The sequence below is a fragment of the Vigna unguiculata genome, chromosome 10 (genome assembly GCF_037176805.1).
Source record: "Vigna unguiculata cultivar grain cowpea cultivar isolate G323 ecotype 2 chromosome 10, ASM3717680v1, whole genome shotgun sequence".
Lineage (NCBI taxonomy): Eukaryota > Viridiplantae > Streptophyta > Magnoliopsida > Fabales > Fabaceae > Vigna > Vigna unguiculata.
The window spans coordinates 43,226,173-43,244,291 of NC_140801.1; the positions used below are offsets into that span (position 1 = coordinate 43,226,173).

Here is an 18,119-nt window from a genome sequence, read left to right on the forward strand (position 1 = left end):
TTCGTGGAATTGGTCCCTATTTTAGCATGTCGTTAGTTTTTTTTTTGAGCTAGCAAACGGAGTTCCATGTCACCCGTTATTTTAAGGGTCAATTAAGCTACAGTGAAATGTGACAAAATAAAAGTTAATTACTTTATTTTACTCAAAAGCTTCAAATACAGGATTTGAACCCTAACATTGTGATTGGAGGATTGGAACGAGATTGGAACAGTGGTAATGTGCTAAAGAGTGTGACCGAAGAGGAAGATTGATTTGTGTTGGGGAAACTGAGGCAACAACATTCGTCTGGAGTCAGTTATGAAGAGTGGTAGCAAAGGTTTCAATTTTACGCAGAGGAAGATTGGTTCGAAAATGTCGCAGAGTTGTGCCTCGTCTTCGGAAATAGCATCAAAAGTATGTGGGTGTGGGGAAAGATTGTTGCTCCTAAAGGCTGTAAGTATAACAATTTCCATCACTTTTGCTTGAGTTTGATGTATGGAAATGCTATAATTTTTTCCTTTTGCAGTCTAATTCACACTGCAACTATTTTGAGTGGGTTAAAGAAGATGAATCTGAATTCGAAGGTAAAGAATCTGAAATTGAAGCTAACAGTAGAAAAATAGTAGAAGAAGATGAAGTTTGCTTGGATAGGGACAAAGTTATCCTGGAATTGACAAAGAAAAATGAGAAGTTGAAGAGGAAATTGCAAACAGAGAAAAGATTAGGGAAATTCCTGCAATTTTTATTTCTTATGTCGTGGACGTTTACAGTTTTATTTGTGGTTATGTTCTTGTTGAAGGTGAATTGTAATTAGGTTAGGTATGTAGTTGTGAGTTGTGGTAGTGAAGGTTTTTATGTTTTAGGGGTTATTTTAGATAGGTATTGTATTCGTGGGGATTTATTATTAATGAATGAATTGGTGTTCCATTTCACTTGGTTGAATTGGTGTTCCATTACCCTTGTGGTATTATCAATCTGTTGGCCATTTTTTTAACTGCGCGCAAGCCATATTTTTTCCGTTTTGGTAGCTTTATTTACATACTGGTTTGTTTTAAATATGGCTTATGTGAAGATTGCCATAAATGAGTTACTTCTTTACTAATTTGAAATTTTTAACAGTTTGAACCAAACATATAATTATATAAAGTCGACATTGAAACCATATGAATTAAACAACTGCTAAGTCATTACAAAAAGCATCATGGCTGTAATGTTTTAGTAGTGGTCCATGATCAAAATGTGGTCCCTACATCAAAAGTGGTGCCTATAACAAAAGGTGGTCCACCACATGCATAGCTACCGCTATAGTGTTCCATTAGTGGGGAACAATAATGCATACATGTACACAAAAAAAAACAAAGTTTTCACTTAATCCAACAAACCAACTACAAAGTTACAATGAATCAAATCACGTGGGCTGTCCAGTGGGTGCAATGCTACTTGCTTGGGACCCTATAACTTGTGGAGTTGTGTTTCTTGTTATTGTTGTTGCTCATTGCTTGCTGGTGCCAGCCAAAGATGAGGATCTCTCCCTCTTACGAGGCCTTTGCCTTCTTGCTTGTGCAGAATTGCTACATTCAGCTTCAGTTGCTGCTGGTGCATGGGTGTTCCTCTGTGAAATGGGTATTCAAATTATTTTGAATATTGTATCACAAAATAAAGATAGAAAACTGAATTAAATGTTACTTGTCTGGTTGTTCTGGTTGTGTTTCTCTTTCTGCAGGTCCTAATATTATGTCCAAACTGATTACATCTTGTACACTTCATGGCAATATTTTTCTTAGTTATTTTTGAATGACTAACATGTTCATCTGCTTCCCTCATACGTAGTTTCTTGGGTCGTCCTAGTGGTGTTTTGTAGATAGGTGGTAGCAGCTCTAGGAAATCACTTTTAGGCCACATTTGTTGTCCATTTATGGGGTTTATTTCAGGTCCATAACAAGCTAGATATGCATTTTTTTGGTAATAAGGATGAACATAATCCTCAGGATTTTCTATCTTGTAGTGAATTGCAACCACTGCATGCCTACATGGAATCCCCACCAAATCCCAGAAATAACAACTACAACTATGTTTAGTTAGGTCGACAACAAATTTTTCCATGGTGAACCCCTGAGTCACTTCAAACTTTGCCCCCCTTACCCAGACTGGAATCCAATTTGCACTTTTTTCAATTTCCTTATCTAGTCTTTTTTGAGGTTTAGGCATCACATTTGCAGTATATAAACTGCATTTGTATCTTAGGGATGCAAACATACCCATGATGTATGATCTAATCCACTCCATCATAGTTATGATAGGTTTATCTCTAGCAATCAGAATTGAGCTATTGAAGGATTTAGATAAATTATTCATCAACACATCACACCTAGGATACATACTAAATTCATGTTTACACCAACATTTCCTAGGTATTTGAAGTATTTATAAGCATTGGATTAATTTTCTGCAACTCACCCATTTTTTTCCCATGCTTGATAGAAGGTAGCCTTTGCAACCCCTATCATAAGGTCCCGGATGACAACTCCTCCACCAAATCTCTTTTTAAAATTACTATAAAGGTGTCTCAAACAGAACCTATGCTCCACTCCTTCCAATATCTCATCGAAAATTGTCATTAGTCCCTACAAAGAATACAATAATATTGTTATCATTTCAATTAAGATGTATGAAACAACAAAATTAAAACTGTTTCAGATTATGTTTACCTTCTGTTGATCCGAAATGAAAACCCAACAATTCGATTGGATGTCCCCAATATCTTCCAATAACAATGATAGAAACCATCTCCAAGTTTCTTTGCATTCATTTTCCACCACTGCAAAGGCTAATGGAAAGTACTGATCATTTGGGTCTCTACCAATTGCAACCAGTAATTGACCACCATAGGTTGTCTTTAAATGACAACCATCTACACCAATGAAAGGCCTACATCCAGCCAAGAACCCCTGCTTGTAGCCATCTAAACACATGTAAAAAGACCCAAATCTTGGTTGCAAAGTGGGAGTGTGTTGGTTAATTTTGATCTTAAAGGTTCCAGCCTTTACTCTTAATAACTCAGCCACATAATCATAAAGCAGAGCATATTGTCGTTGACCATCTCCCACCATGCAGTCCATTGCAATCTCCTTTGCTCTGGCAGCTCTCCAAGGCGTTACCCCAACACTATAATTCTTTCTAACTTCATCAATTATTTGGTTTACAGTCATGTTCCCCACATCTAAAAATTTGTCCAACAATACCTGTGCAATCCAATCTTTATTTGCATTCTTGTTGAACATAACCCTCCCACATCTATGACTGCCAACAAGTGTCTTCACTCTAAAGGTTTGGCTACCACCAACCTTGCTCACCATTATTAGAAAGCCACGCTTCTTTTTACAAACAACCCTTACTCTTTTACCATCATTCTTCACAAATTTAATTTCCTTCCCATTCAATACACTATGCTCCATAAGGGCATGCTTGAAATCTTTAAAGGAACAGAATTCCATCCCTAATCTGAATTTGAAGCTCTTGTTCATATCTTCAGCATTATACTTCACAAATTTTGGCATTTTATCACTAACACCTTCATCACTATCAACATCAGAGCACAGTTGCTCACTATCGTATTCTTCATTGATTTCATGTTGTCCAACACAGTCATTAGTCACAAATGACCCTTCACCAACATTTCTCTTTTTCCTACCTGAATTGGACTTTGCTTTCAATCTATTCCACCTCTCCAAAACCTGTTGAAAATTTCTTCGTGGCACATTATCCATGCCAAACCCATCATCATCATCAGCAACCCTTTCTTCTTCACTCTCATCAAGTCTATCTCGAACCTCTTCTTCCCTCACTTCTTCTCCCCTCACCTCTTCTCCCCTTAGTTCCTATCCCCTAACCTCTTCTCCCCTCAGTTCTTGTCCCCTAACCTCTTCTTCCCTCACCTCTTCTCCCTGAGTTCCTGTCCCCTAACCTCTTCTCCCCCAACCTCTTCTTCCCTAACTTCTTCCATAACCTCTTGTTCCCTAACCTCTTCTTCCCCCATTACCACTTTATCAGCAACCACTTCCTCGACAACCTCTTGCTGTACAACCTGTTCTTGTCCTGCCTCTTCACCCACTCCTTCAATACACTTAATAATTTTTGTCATACTAGGAAGATGCTCCACGTACAGTTCAACTTCTTCTTCATTATCATCTGCATACTTAGCTAGGTTCAATGCTTCCCTATCATCACTCAGTAGCCTTAGACTGTTGTATAGGCTTTCAGATGAACCCTTCCACCATAGTCTAACTTCACCACCATACTTGAATTCTTTGACTATACCCAATGCTTCAAAATATGACCAACGATCAGGGTCAATGCACTTAACAACATGTATTTCTCCACCAACATACTTCACTCCCCTTTTCTTTTCAAACCTTCCCATATGATACAAAACGAGATCAAAACCCATCTCGAACCCTACATTGCAAAGCAACAGAAAAATCACTTCGATGAAAACCCAATGGAACTACACAGAGGAAAGAAAAAATGAAACCAAAAAATAACCACTTACCTCCGTCGAAGAACTTCGCGACACGAACCCACCAATTTGTCTTCGAGCTGCAAACCAAAACCTCCAATTTTGTTTTCGAAATCAGAACCCTATTCCAATTCGCAATCCCACTTTAAAGCTTCTCTTTGAAAATATCAGTTGCACTACCACTATCATACAACGCAACCTGGGGAAGGGTCGATTCAAATTCTTTTGTACGCTTTCTGATTAACAAAACCAAAGCTTCACACTCCAGTTTACTTTTTGTCTTCCACGTTTGCACTGTAGCTGAAATCTCTCTTAAAAATAACGTGTGACCTAGAACTCCGTCTGCCAGCTCAAAAAAAAACTAACGACATGCTAAAATAGGGACCAATTCCACGAGTTTCAGAAGATGGGGGACCAAAATAGATTAAAGTTTGAAGGAGGGACCAAAACCAAAAATGCTCAATAGTTTGAGGACGTAAAACATAGTTAACCCATAATTACTGACAAATTTCTTTTTATCCGTAAATTCCATCGGTAAGTATCACAATTCGGTCTTTCTCTTCCTCTACCACTACCACTATCGTCACATATGTTGTGTATGCTGCCTTTGGCTCCTCCTCATATTCCTTCACCTTTTCCTCCCTTCCTCTTCCTATGTCATTGTAATTGTTGTTGTCGCCGCCTCCTCTTTTGTTGGAATACACGAGCCCTAGTAACCAACGAGATTTGGATAATAACAAAACAATCACTCTACCAGACGCGCAAGTCTCTGGTTAAAAGTGAAGTTGTGTTAGACAACTAAGAGAAAACGTTTAACAAGTACAATAAGGTTGAATAATTAATAAATGTAGTCTGAATGACAAAATATGTGATTAATGATCCCCTAATTAAGGATGTAAATTATCCAGCAAGTACACCGGTTCAACATCGGATTTCGAAATCCAATTTAGTAATTCAACAAATTTAGGAAAGCACCGAATTTCGAAATCCAATTTAGTAATTTAACGGATTTAGAAAAATACCCCATTTCGAAACCTAATTTAAGAAAACATTGGATTTAGAAATCCGATTAAAAAACACCAGATTTCAAAATCCAGTTTACAAACACACTAGATTTTAAAATTCAGTTTAGTAACTCATCGAATTTCAAAATCCAACTTAGGAATTCATTAGATTTCAAAATCCGGTTAAGTTATTTAACAAATTTCGAAATCCTTTATATGTATAATTTTCTTTTTAATTTTTGAATTTTATTTAACTTATTTTTATTTTATTTTAGTTTTTTTTTTTAACTTAGGATTTAGTTTTTAATTAATTTTATTTATTTTGTGCCTCTTTTGTAGTTTTAATTTTTTTTTAGTTTTTTTTATTTTCTTTAATTTATTGTCTTTAAAAATTTTTTATTAAATTTTTTTTATTTAAATTAATATATGTATTTAATTTAATATTTTAGTATAATTTAATATATTAGATATTTTAATTAGTTTAATTTATTGTAAAACATTTAAATAAAATTTATTAAATATTTTAGTTAGCTTAATTTAAAATTTTAATATAATTTAATATATATTAACTGAATTCAAAATCCGGTTATTATTTTCATCAAAACTTTGTTTTAAATTAAAATATAATAAATATTTTAATCCTTATATACATTTTTTAAATATTAATTTAAATTAACATAAAATAAAATTTATTTGATTTATTTCAATTTTATATAAATAAAAATTTATTTAAAATTTATTAAATAATTTAAAATAATAATATATTAATATCGTTAATACTTTTAGTTTAGATTTTTTTAAATTAAAATTTAATAAATATTATATGTTAATATATGTTAATATATGTTAATTGTGTTTTGGTTAATATTTTTAGTTAAAATTTCATTTTAAATTAAAATTTAATAAATATTCTGATAAGTTTTTTTTTTTAAAAAAAAAATATTAATTTGAATTAACATAAAAAGAATTGATTTGGTTTAATTTTAATTTAATAAAAATTTAATTAAAGTTAATTGAATATTTTAATTAATTTAATTTCAAATTTTAATATAATTTACTATACATTTTTTAACTCTTAATTTCCTCCGAATAAATAAATTTGTTTTTAAAATAAAATAAAAAATATATTTTTAATTAATGGAAGGCAGAAAGGATGAAATAAATTTTCTTTAGACATTTTTAAACTTTAAGTTTAGCAAAAAAAGAATATATATATATATATATACATATATATATATATATATATATATATATATATATAATAAATAACTGAATAATAATAATAGAAGTGAAAAATGAAAAAGTAAAAATAGAAAGAAAAAATTATTCTACACCTCTTCTGAAAGGAAAACAGAAAACTTAGGGAAGGAAAAGAAAAATGTATACAGAATAAAACAATGACAGTGATAAAGAAAAAGTGAAGATCGGAAAAGTTTGGAAGTTATTTCATTGCCAGTTTTTTTTTTTTTTTTTTTTTTTTTTTTTTTTTTTTTTACTTATTGTACGTGTTTTGGTTTTTACATATAATTTGGGCATTTTTTTTTTGGAACATTATATCTAAGTTTAATTAGTCTTTAGTTTGAGATTCATCTTTTTTTAGAAGTCGATCTCAACTATGTTCCTAATTTTGTTAAACCTTATTTCTACTATTAACAAATATTTTGTTATAAAAAATCATAAAAAATATTTTTTGTACAATCCTAAAAAATGACATTTTAGAAGTGATAATAGTTTAAAAATAGTGAGACTCAATTATTTTAATATTAAAATATTTTAGTATATATAGTTTTATTATGACTAAGTTTCATTGTTTTAAAACATACCATCTCTTTAAAAATCACTTCTCCAGGGTTCTCTAATTTTTCTCAAAGATTTCTCTTTCTCTATTCGCTTGATTAAAGATATCAGACCGTAGGAGTGATCCTCGTGACAAGCTCTTCAATTTGGACAAATCAGTTTCTCTATATAAGTAAGTTAAGTTTTAACCATTTTTCCTTGGTCTTCTTCTAATGTCTATTGCATGTGAGGCTTTTCCATTTGCATGTGTCCTTTGAATATTTTTATATGAGTCTCTGTTGATCAGTAATCATAACGATAGGTTCTGATCGTTCTTGCGTTGTTCCTAGGTATAAATAGAGAATCTTGTAGAGCTAATAATGTTTTGGTATTCATAGCGTTGTGTGGGATTATTGAGCCGTTTTGTCAAGTGGGGGAACCTAATTTGTGACGCTCCGACTATTATATTAAATAATTATTATTTGATAAAAAAATATGGAATTAATTTTTTTTTACCATAAGATTTTCCTTGAGAGAACATTAATAATAACATAACTTTATATTCATATATATATATATATATATATATATATATATATATATATATATATATATATATATATATATATATATATAATTTACATCTCTGTAATTGTTCATGAAATATTACAATATATATATATATATATATATATATATATATTTGTATAATATTAAGAGTCTTACATCAGAATAGAAAATTATCTATATTTTTAATATCTCCTAAAGATATTAATAGAAATTATCCATGAGTCAATCTTCAAAAGATCCACCAATAATAATTTGAACAACTTTCACTGAGCAGGTTCGTCTTCTGCTTATGCAACAGGTACATATGAAACAAAAATATGAAAAGAGTGAGGTCTTTATAAGCCTTAAATATGAATCTTAATAAACTCAACAAACAATATAGACACTGGGGCCTAGATTTGGACTTACAACCACAAAACTTCATCTTGTTTTACCAGACATATGGATCCATATTCGACTATTGATGATCCATTATAAACATCAAAAGTTACTTTGGGAAGTGATTAGGTAGTTAAGTATGTCTCATAAAACATTGGTACAATCATAATTATTTCTTTCTCGAGAATATTAGTTATTTATAGGCCCATAAAGAGATATATACTCATTACCTAACCTTGGCGATGTCGAGCAGGTATCAGATAGTCCCAAGTTTAGCCTATAAATATCCTAGTCCAGTGCGTTATTCTGAACTATCCAGATATTCACCTACTTGGTAAAACTTCCTTAGACCCCACCATGGTCCCTACCTTTCATCCCGCAGTGTACCAAACTGTGACTTCCCAAATACAAACACATTGACATTGGTTTAATATCAACTTATTGAAACCAAACTTAACTCTTACTTAACTGACATACTCTTGGATATTTTCAAAGGTCATAAAATGTGATGACTATCAAATCATGTCATTGTGTAAACTATACACAAAGAATATAAAACAATGATAAAATGTACATGCAATTTTCTCCTATCCAAGCTCATTGAATAAAATAATATTTACTTTCACCTTACATGTATTTATTTTTAATTATAAAATAATGATAAAATAAGAATCAAAGCAAGAAATCTAAATAAATAATTAGATAAGGATTAGAATGTTATAAATAAATATAATATTAAAAATATAAATTAAACAAGACCAGTGCGTAACTGGAGATATATTAAATGAAATAAATAAATAAAAAGGATTAGTTCATAACAAGAGATAAATTAAATAAAATAAATAAACAGGATCAATGCATAACTGAAAATAAATAAAATAAAATAAATAAGCAGGACCAATGCATAACTGGAGATTAAATAAAATAAATAAATAGGACCAATGCATAACTGGAGATAAATAAAATTAAATAAATAAACAGAACCAGTGCATAACTGAAGATTAAATAAAATAAATAAATAGGACCAATGCATAACTGGAGATAAATTAAATAAAACAAATAAACATGATCATCCGTGCATAACTGAAGATAAATTAAATAAATATAAGAGGATAATAAATGAGAATAAGTTAAATGGAAGTAATTAGAATAATATATTATTCAAAAATAAATAAAGGATTAATATAAAACCAATGAGTTTATCAAGATTAATATAAAAGAGCTTAATCTCACTTCCCCCTTACCTTATATTGATTGAAGGACACATTAATAATATTTATAGAGGACTAGGATCTCTTTGAATCTTTGCTCTAAACTTTCTCTGTCTATTTTCTCTTTCTCTATTTTCTTTCTCACTTTCTCACTTTATCACTTTCTTACTTTCTTACGTAACTCACCTCCACTCTTTCTACATTTCTTCCATGTATTTATAGGTTAGGATAAAATTCCTTTCATTAATGAAAGGTAAGCCAAAACTTTCCAAAGTAATACATGTAATACATGTGGGTGAAATAATCTTAGGTCATCTTTCTTTCATCATCCATTTCTTTCATCCATTTACAAGCCATGCATGTGCCAACTTGCCAAGTAATGAATGGATGCATTAAATGTAAGGTTATCACTTCTAATTATTCTTATCTTCCATGTATTTAGATAAAACTCCTTTAAATCTCCTTATCTTCTTTCTTTTTCTTTTATTTCTTTTCTTTTCTTTGTTTTTTTATTTTTCTTTTATTTTTCTTTTCTATTTCTTTCTTATCTTCTCTCCTTATCTTCTTATCTCTTTAGAAGATTTCTTTTAATAGACACCTATTTAATAATATTTTAATTAATATATTTTTTTACCTAATTTTTTTAATATATATACATATTTTATTAGTTTTGTTTTCTTCTTATTGTTAATTTTAATTAGTGAAAACTACATCATGATAAAATATATTTTTAATGTTTAAACTACATCATAATAAAATACAAAACATTAGTAAAAATAGAATATTTTCTAAGTGTTTTATTTAAAATAAATAATACAGTATTAAAAATAAGGATGTTATATAATTCGTCTTGGTTTTAGTAAATTTGTGTTGCATGTTGTATTTTGATCCATGAAATTGCTTAAATTATTATGGTGTGATTTCAGAACCTTGGGTAATGAGATTAGGGTTAAAATTTCACCAGTGCAGAAAGGGTATTTGGCCGCGGTTATTTTTACTATTTTACCCCGGTTTTAGAACCGAAGCATATAAGACCGAGGCCAAAAAGGGTTAATTTTTGGTCTCGGGTGTTACCCGAGGCAAAAAATCTCATTTTATGCCTCGGTTCTAGTGAGAACCGAAGCCGTATCTCTTTGTTAAAACATTCAAAATTAAAAGATAAATAAGTTATACGTGAAGTTCTTTAGTTAAGGCAAAAGCAAAACCACTTTTTTGATGTTTTTGGTGCACACAAGATCGTTTAGGTTAATGTCCCCTGTACTTCTAGGTCCACACCCCATTAGCTTTATTATTCCATGCCTTCTTCTCACGCCATCAACCCCACAAGAACACTCTTTCTTAAGCCTTCATCCATGGTGGTGGCCCTTTAAATCCCATCAATTTCTTCTCCTTTTTCTTATCATCCAAACACTGCCTTCCTAAAGCTTCGTGCTTTCTCTTCCATCATGCCCTTGATTTTCCTATTTTCATTCCCCTCTCAGCCATAGTTAACGACAAGAGAAAAAAAAGGTTGAAACTATCACTTGCAGAAAGATTAATCTTTCCAACACCACCCAATCTCAATCACCTGCACAGAATCACCGAAAACAGAGGCTATCAAACCATCACAGATTCATCTTTACTAATTAATTTGTGCCAATACATAAAAGAAGAACAAAGACCCAATATTCTCCTCCTTTCTTCTCCTCTGTAAAAGAAGAACAAAGACAAATAATCATTAAAAAAAAACAGAAACAATGAGAGGGGTTGAAAGCTCGGTGGCTACGCATTTGGAGATGAAGATGGACGGTAGGAAAATGGCGTTGCCGATGCTCTCTCCGACAGTGGCCAGGTGCGGCTGCCATACTGCGATTGCGGCATGGAGTCTAGTCGTACAAGGAAGAAGTCATCCAACTCTGGCATGGAGAAGAAGATGGAAAGCGCCGACAACACCAGTGACGTCAATTCCGACGATTGCTCCAACGGTGGCTTTGGTTGGCAACAGGAAGGTTCGTCTGCGGTAGTTCTCGGTGGGGGTGACGTTCCCGCATAAAGGATGAAGAAGAAGCTTGGGCGGGGGAGATGTTCATATGCGGCTAGGGTTTCTTGCAAAGGATTAAAGAAAGGGATTTCAGCCTAAGACCATTTTAACCCACTATACTGCCTCGGGTTTAAACAACTGAGGCATAAAAGGCCTTACTGCCTCGGGTCACTATTAACCGGTGCATAAAACTTTTATTTTAAATTTAAAAATTCAAGTGGCGGGAGGAGGGAAATTTTTAAGTAACTTTAGGCTTCGGGTCCCTTAGAACCGAGGTATAAGACTAGTTTTTGCCTCGGGTCAACTAGTAACCGGAGCATAAAATATTGCATAAATTACAAAACTGCCACCGCGTGTTTATATGCCTCGTTTCCACTATAACCGAGGCATAAAGTCCGAGTTAAAAAGCGTAAAATGCACTAGTGTTTGCTACTTTTGCCCCAGTAAGAGAAAATCTTCCATAGGCAACAATAGCCCAGAATTCCACTTTGCTTTCGCCCAAGGGAAAAAAGGTGTCACCGAAGCGATAGGCTTCTCGCTCATGCGAGAAAGCCATTGGAACTTGTTTTTGCCTTTGTTAAGTTGTCACTTAGGCAACAACTCTATCGTTGAAGTGAGAGCCCTTGTTGCCCAAGCGAGAATCCCTTGCCCAGGCGAGAATGCTCCAAAGGCTCATTCTTGTTTTTGTAATGGTGTTGCTCAGGTGATAGAATCCCACCCAAGCGACATCTTATGCTATTATAATTTCGTATTTTCCAATGTGATTGAATGTGATATTATGAGAATATGATGGATGAGTTATGTATGATTAATGTTGGTTTACTAAGACTTGACTTAATATGTTTTTGTATAATATGGGATTGATTTTGAGATAACGTGCAGAAGATAAGGGAATTTCATGGAAAAATTCCTTTGGTTATAATATAATGTATGTATTTATCTATGGATTCAAATAAGGTTACATTCTAACACTAACACTCTAATGATCAGTCAGACTCATATAAAATAAAATGATTCATGTAGTGAAAGTAACAGGAAGTTCTAGTCTAAGGCAGGATAATGACCTTAGATGATTATGGATTAACGTTGTGTGTGATAGAGTGAAACACATTAGCAATAACTCTACAAAGGAGTAGAGGTCATCACAAATACAAGTTTCTAGTGAACCTGATTTTAATACATGTATTCAGATAATTGAGGAAAGGGAGAAGATAATTATGTTTTTACATACCAAGTCAAAGTCAAAGGGGAGACCATTATCGAAATTCAGAAAAGTCTGCTGTGTAGGCAGAAAACTTGGAGGTACAGAAAGAAGGCCCCCAATTTTTAACCAATTTTAATAAAATACCAGGTTTAAATTTTGAACTAATTTGATAGGCAAAACTATATCGAACACGTAATCGTATTAATTGTAATATAAGTTTAATTAATTAGTTCATGTTCATGATAATATTAAATAAATTACAATATTCAAATGGTGTTCATGATAATATTAAATAAATTAAAATATTCAAATGGTGTGAATTCAAAGTCTCCACAGTAACAAACAACATTACTAATATGTATGGAGGATGTTTATGGAAATATTTGCATTGTTTTGTAGGTACAATTTGAAGAAACTCATGTACGAGGACAAGAAGAGTAAATTGGTAGTACGCTTGCACGATGATGATGAGTGAAATTTCATCGTTGATGCTGTAATAGGAGCTATCTTAGCTTTGTATTTAATCATTATGAGGTGTTATTTTGTAGATCACAAATTTGGGATACTTTTTGAGTTGAGTTAGCCTTTCATTTTATGTCAGAGATTAATTAATTGTTATCCATGAAGTTCACGCTATATCAATGGTGTATCCCGTACGCGTATCCCGTGTTTGACACGTATCAGACACTTATATGGGTACATACTCGTAGGACATATGTTTAGTAAAGTGTCTAATTGGTTGGAAGTCTCATATCGACTAGAGATAAGGCTAATTCACAATATATCCTCACCTTACAAGCCGGGTTTGTGGGGTTGAGTTAGGCTTAAAGCCCACTTCTAACATGGTATCAGAGCCAAGTTAAAGTCTATCCTAGCGAACTTTCTTGGACATTCTATTCCACCCGATATCGGGCCGCTAACGGACCACCCAATAATTTCTTGTCCCACGCATGAGATGAATATACCTCGGTGTGAGGGAATGTGTTGGAAGTGCCATATCGATTGGAGATAAGGCTAATTCACAATATATAAGTGGGAGCAATCCCCACCTTACAAGTTTGTTTTGTGAGGTTGAGTTAGGCTTAAAGCCCACTTCTAACACAATTTGAAAGACATTTTTTTTTTATCTTTGACATGACTCCAACACAATATTAATAATCACAAATTTAATGATTTTCTAAAAAACTCATAAACTTCTAAACTTCTCTTGTCGTATGTTTTTTCAATTTTTTCGTATCTCCGTGTTCGTGTCGTGTCGTATTCGTGCCTGTATCCGGGCTTCATAAATTGTTTTGTTTTATTTTCATGGTTTACAAATATGTTGGTCGCAATATAATAAGACTTTGATTACATGGTATTCTAAATTCTTATCGGGGGTTGAACTTATCAGTAGGGATGACAACGGGACAGGGGCGAGTTTCAGTATCTCATACCTATCCCCATAAAAAAAATTCATCCCCATCCTCATACCTAAACTCAATGGGTATCAAACTTTTGTCTCATCTCCATCCCCACTAGGGGTAACGGGTATATACTCATACCCATACCTATACTCATATCCGTTTTTTTATTATTTCAATATTAATTAATTAATTTTAATAAAATAATAAAAATTTACAGCAAATGAAACATAATATTATCAAATATTCAATATTAAGAGGATGGTTGTTTCTTCGATATCAAATATTTAGAAAGAAATTATATTATAATTGTATACATTTCAATTAGAATACCAAATAAATTTCATGTAAACCAAAACATTTATTAAATTTGCAAAACAAATATTAAACTAATAATGATAAAGTTTTAATATAGATATTGTATCTTTTGAACTTCAATATATTTTGCATGGTGATAATTTTTTTTTTTAGAAATTACATTAAAATTTTATATTATAGTAAATAAAATTTATTTATACAATTATAGTGACAAAATTACTATATAATAATGAGTTAAAAAATAAAAAAATAAATATATAAAATATTTCAAAACAGTATTTAACATTATAAAAATAAACAACAAATAAAAATATTAAAAAATTATCTAATGTGTGTCTTATAAACAATTTGAGAGACCATTTAATGAAATCGCACAAAAGAAAGTAAAATATAATTAAGAATATTTTAAAATAAAAAATACTTTAGAAATCTAAGAAAGTTTTTTACATATTACCTTTAAACACTTTTGGGCCAAAACAAATTGTTTTTCCGTATGTATTTGGAAACTTGTTTTTTTCTTTCACATATTTTAGGCATAGTTAGGAGGTTGTTTTTAAGACTGTATAGAAGGCTGTTTCCAATAATTAGTTAAGTTAAAAAAACTCATATTTTCTACCAATTTTGATTTGAATTTTTTTTTTTGTAGGAAATACTTATAAATTTTATTATGAAAAAAAATTTGCAGGAAATTGTTGCCATTTTTTTTTGCAAAATATTTTGTATAAAATACTTTTTGCAATAAATTTTGTAGGAAATAATTACCCACGAAGGAATTACCTGCAAATTAAAATTCTTAGAAAAAATAGCAGGACAAAATCTTTTCTTGTAAATTTTTTTAACAAATTTGCAAGAAAATTCCCATGTAATATGAGAATGTTTAGTGTAACGTCCTATTTTACCAACAAGCATAAAATAACGGAAACGCCTTACAAGGTAACATAATAACGCAGTCCCAGAGTTTTAGACTTAACTCCTTACAACTCAAGGCACACCACGGTGCCACAGGAAAACAAGTTATAAAGTTTACGAGGAACATAAATAAAATAAGAGTCAAACTGATACATGGGCCGCAACCCTAAAGAAAAGCCCAACAAGAAACATCCAGTCCAGCCCAAGTGGATTATGCAGCGGAATCCTTTCTACCCTGTTGGCCACGAGTACCTCTCGCATCTGCTTGATGATCTTCACAAAAGTGGAAGGATAACATACAAAGCATTCAAACAGAAAGGGTAAGCCAGAGCCAAAAAGATTTCATCGATACAATCAGATATATGTTCACAGTCAACTATACATACATCACTCAAACATGTTATGACCTTCCAAACAATACACTAAGACTCGACTCGACTCATCCGGATACATATAATTTGGTCGAATTCAGTGGATGCTTGCACTTGTGGTAGATACCTCTACTCAGCCCCGAGCTACTCACCCCCGAGCTATGTGTTACTAGTGTTACAATGAATCAATTTCCCTCACCACAAGGTTAGCCCTTAATGAATTACAGGCCTCCAGATACTCTCACCACAGGAGTCAGTCCGCTCTAAGTGAGACTAACCGACTCCTTAAAGTGTTAGGATGCAACCTTGCTTTGAATCCTTACTAGACCATACAGATGGGGCACCACCAAAGACACCCACTAACAGGGGCCATGGAATTACGTCCCGACCATTGAAGCACGACCGTAAAGCCTCACCTAGAGACTCCAAGGGATTACGTACTGACCACTTACTAACATATATAAACAGCCAAGAAATAAACACATACATCATGCATTGAAACTTCATACCAACATCCATAACCAACCCTCATTTATTACATGTCGAACCAATACCAACTCGTGTTGCCAACCATGAGAAAAGTGTCTCCCCTCATACCAATATCATGCCACTAAATTACCAATCATCAATGTTCACCGTTGTTCATGCCATATTTGTGACCACATACATATCCAACCCCTCATATATAATTCACATAAGATCATGCCAAACTCACCATTCATTACATGTAAGCCCCCCCTTAATCGTGTATGATCCTTTCCCTCATACCATCATATAATAATCAAATTAAATGCAAGCCATACGTTCAAGAACATAGCAAATCGCCAAACCAATATGCAGTCTCGCCCAACTCTTCGCTCAGGCTGAAGGGCCTCGCTCAGGCGAGAAGGACTCTCACTCAGGCGAGCTCCCTTCGCCTAGGAGAGAGCTCGACACACAACGCAGCACCCTTTTACGCATTCTCGCTTAGGCGAGACTTTCCTCGCCTGAGCGAGACGCTCGCTCGCTCAAATCTGAGTTGGTCGCCTGAGCGACCCTTCGCGTAAAAAGTCTGGGCAAACCTCTGCTCATCTTGCCTAAGCGAGATAGACTCGCTTGGGCGAGATTATCAGACCTCGCCGCTATTTCCCTACGACAACCACTCATACCAAACCAAAACCACACACTAGAACAAACCAAGCATTCAGAACACCATATTAACCAGAGGCTCACAACACAAGAGTGAAAACAACAGTAAAAACGCAGTACACAAGTGGGTTCTAGCTTCCCTTACCTGGAAGGGTTTAATACAGGATTTGACAAGCAACGTAGAGCACAACAGCTCCGAGTAGAGGCTTAGGAGCTGGAAAATAGTGGAACAGAAGGATAATAGGGTTACCATGTGAACTTTAACTAAACTCATGAAAATCAACTCGGAAAGGAAAACAAGGTTCAAGACCAACTTACGTGAGATGGAGCGAACTCTTGAGCTAGTACGAACGAGCGAAAGCTAACCCTAGCAGAGCTCAGTTTTAGGCGCAAGGGGAAAGATGACGACTGATTTTTCTTAAAGTACAATAGACAAGTGAGCTAGGGCAGACTTAGGTCTGTTTTCCCCTTTTTGGGCCAGCCTTAAGGCCCAATAGTTTGGGCAGCCTTTTAAAATAAGGGCATACGAAAAAGTGGGCCTTACATTTAGTACCACTAAGATTGTTTTCCAATAATTGGCTAAGCTCCTCTAGGGGGAATTAGTTTTGTAAATTAAGAAATTTGCCTTAATATCAATACACTATAATGTTTTAGCTTAACAAATGACTACTAAAAATTCTCATATTACATGAGAATTTTTTTTGCAAAATTGTTAAAAAAATTTCCAAGAAAAAAAAATTTTGCAAGAAAATACTTTTTCCTACTATTTTTTCTAAGGATTTTAATTGGCAGGTAATTACTTCGTGGGTAAGTATTTCCTACAAATTATAAAATTCGCAAGTATTTTCTACAAAATTTATTGTGAAAAGTATTTTATACAAAATATTTTGCAAAAAAATTGACAGCAATTTCCTGCAAATTTCTTTTCATAACAAAATTTATAAGTATTTCCTATAAAAAAAATTTCAAAACAAAATTGATAGAAAATATGAGATTTTTTAGCGGTGACTATAGTTAAAAATCGAGAAAATCTAAAATTAAAGGATTTGAGTGTCTTAAGATCGAGACAAATTTCTTCATTTATAGAATTGATTTATTCTGAAAGAGCTTAGTTGATTAAAAAAAAATTATCTTGTATAGTTTCCAAAACAAGCTCCTAACAACCCACAAGAAAGTAATGAAAGATTTTTTTCTTTTAGTTTATTTTAAAGTTTATTTTGGAGTGAGGCTCCAATAGAAAAGTGCATTGCCCCTTACATAGGTCCAATTCTAATGTACATTTAACGTTTAATTGACAGATGGATTTATTTATTTTTAATATATATGCTTTTGCAG

The 18,119-nt window shown here is 32.8% G+C and overlaps 2 protein-coding genes across 2 annotated transcripts; both read right to left on the reverse strand.

The window, feature by feature from the left end:
- Positions 1 to 1,594: 1,594 nt before the first annotated feature.
- On the reverse strand, positions 1,595 to 2,187 carry LOC146883263 (uncharacterized). The gene has a single exon (XM_085667941.1). It carries the CDS (start codon positions 2,185 to 2,187, stop codon positions 1,612 to 1,614), a length of 576 nt encoding a protein of 191 aa, XP_085524067.1. The 3' UTR covers positions 1,595 to 1,611.
- Positions 2,188 to 2,432: 245 nt separating this feature from the next.
- Positions 2,433 to 5,522, reverse strand: LOC114165520 (uncharacterized). Its single transcript, XM_085667494.1, has 5 exons — positions 5,518 to 5,522; positions 4,529 to 4,617; positions 3,944 to 4,434; positions 2,688 to 3,857; positions 2,433 to 2,603 (listed from the first exon to the last, which is right to left on the reverse strand). The coding sequence occupies exons 1-5, from the start codon at positions 5,520 to 5,522 to the stop codon at positions 2,433 to 2,435; spliced, it is 1,926 nt and encodes a 641-aa protein (XP_085523620.1).
- Between the last annotated feature and the right edge of the window lie 12,597 nt (positions 5,523 to 18,119).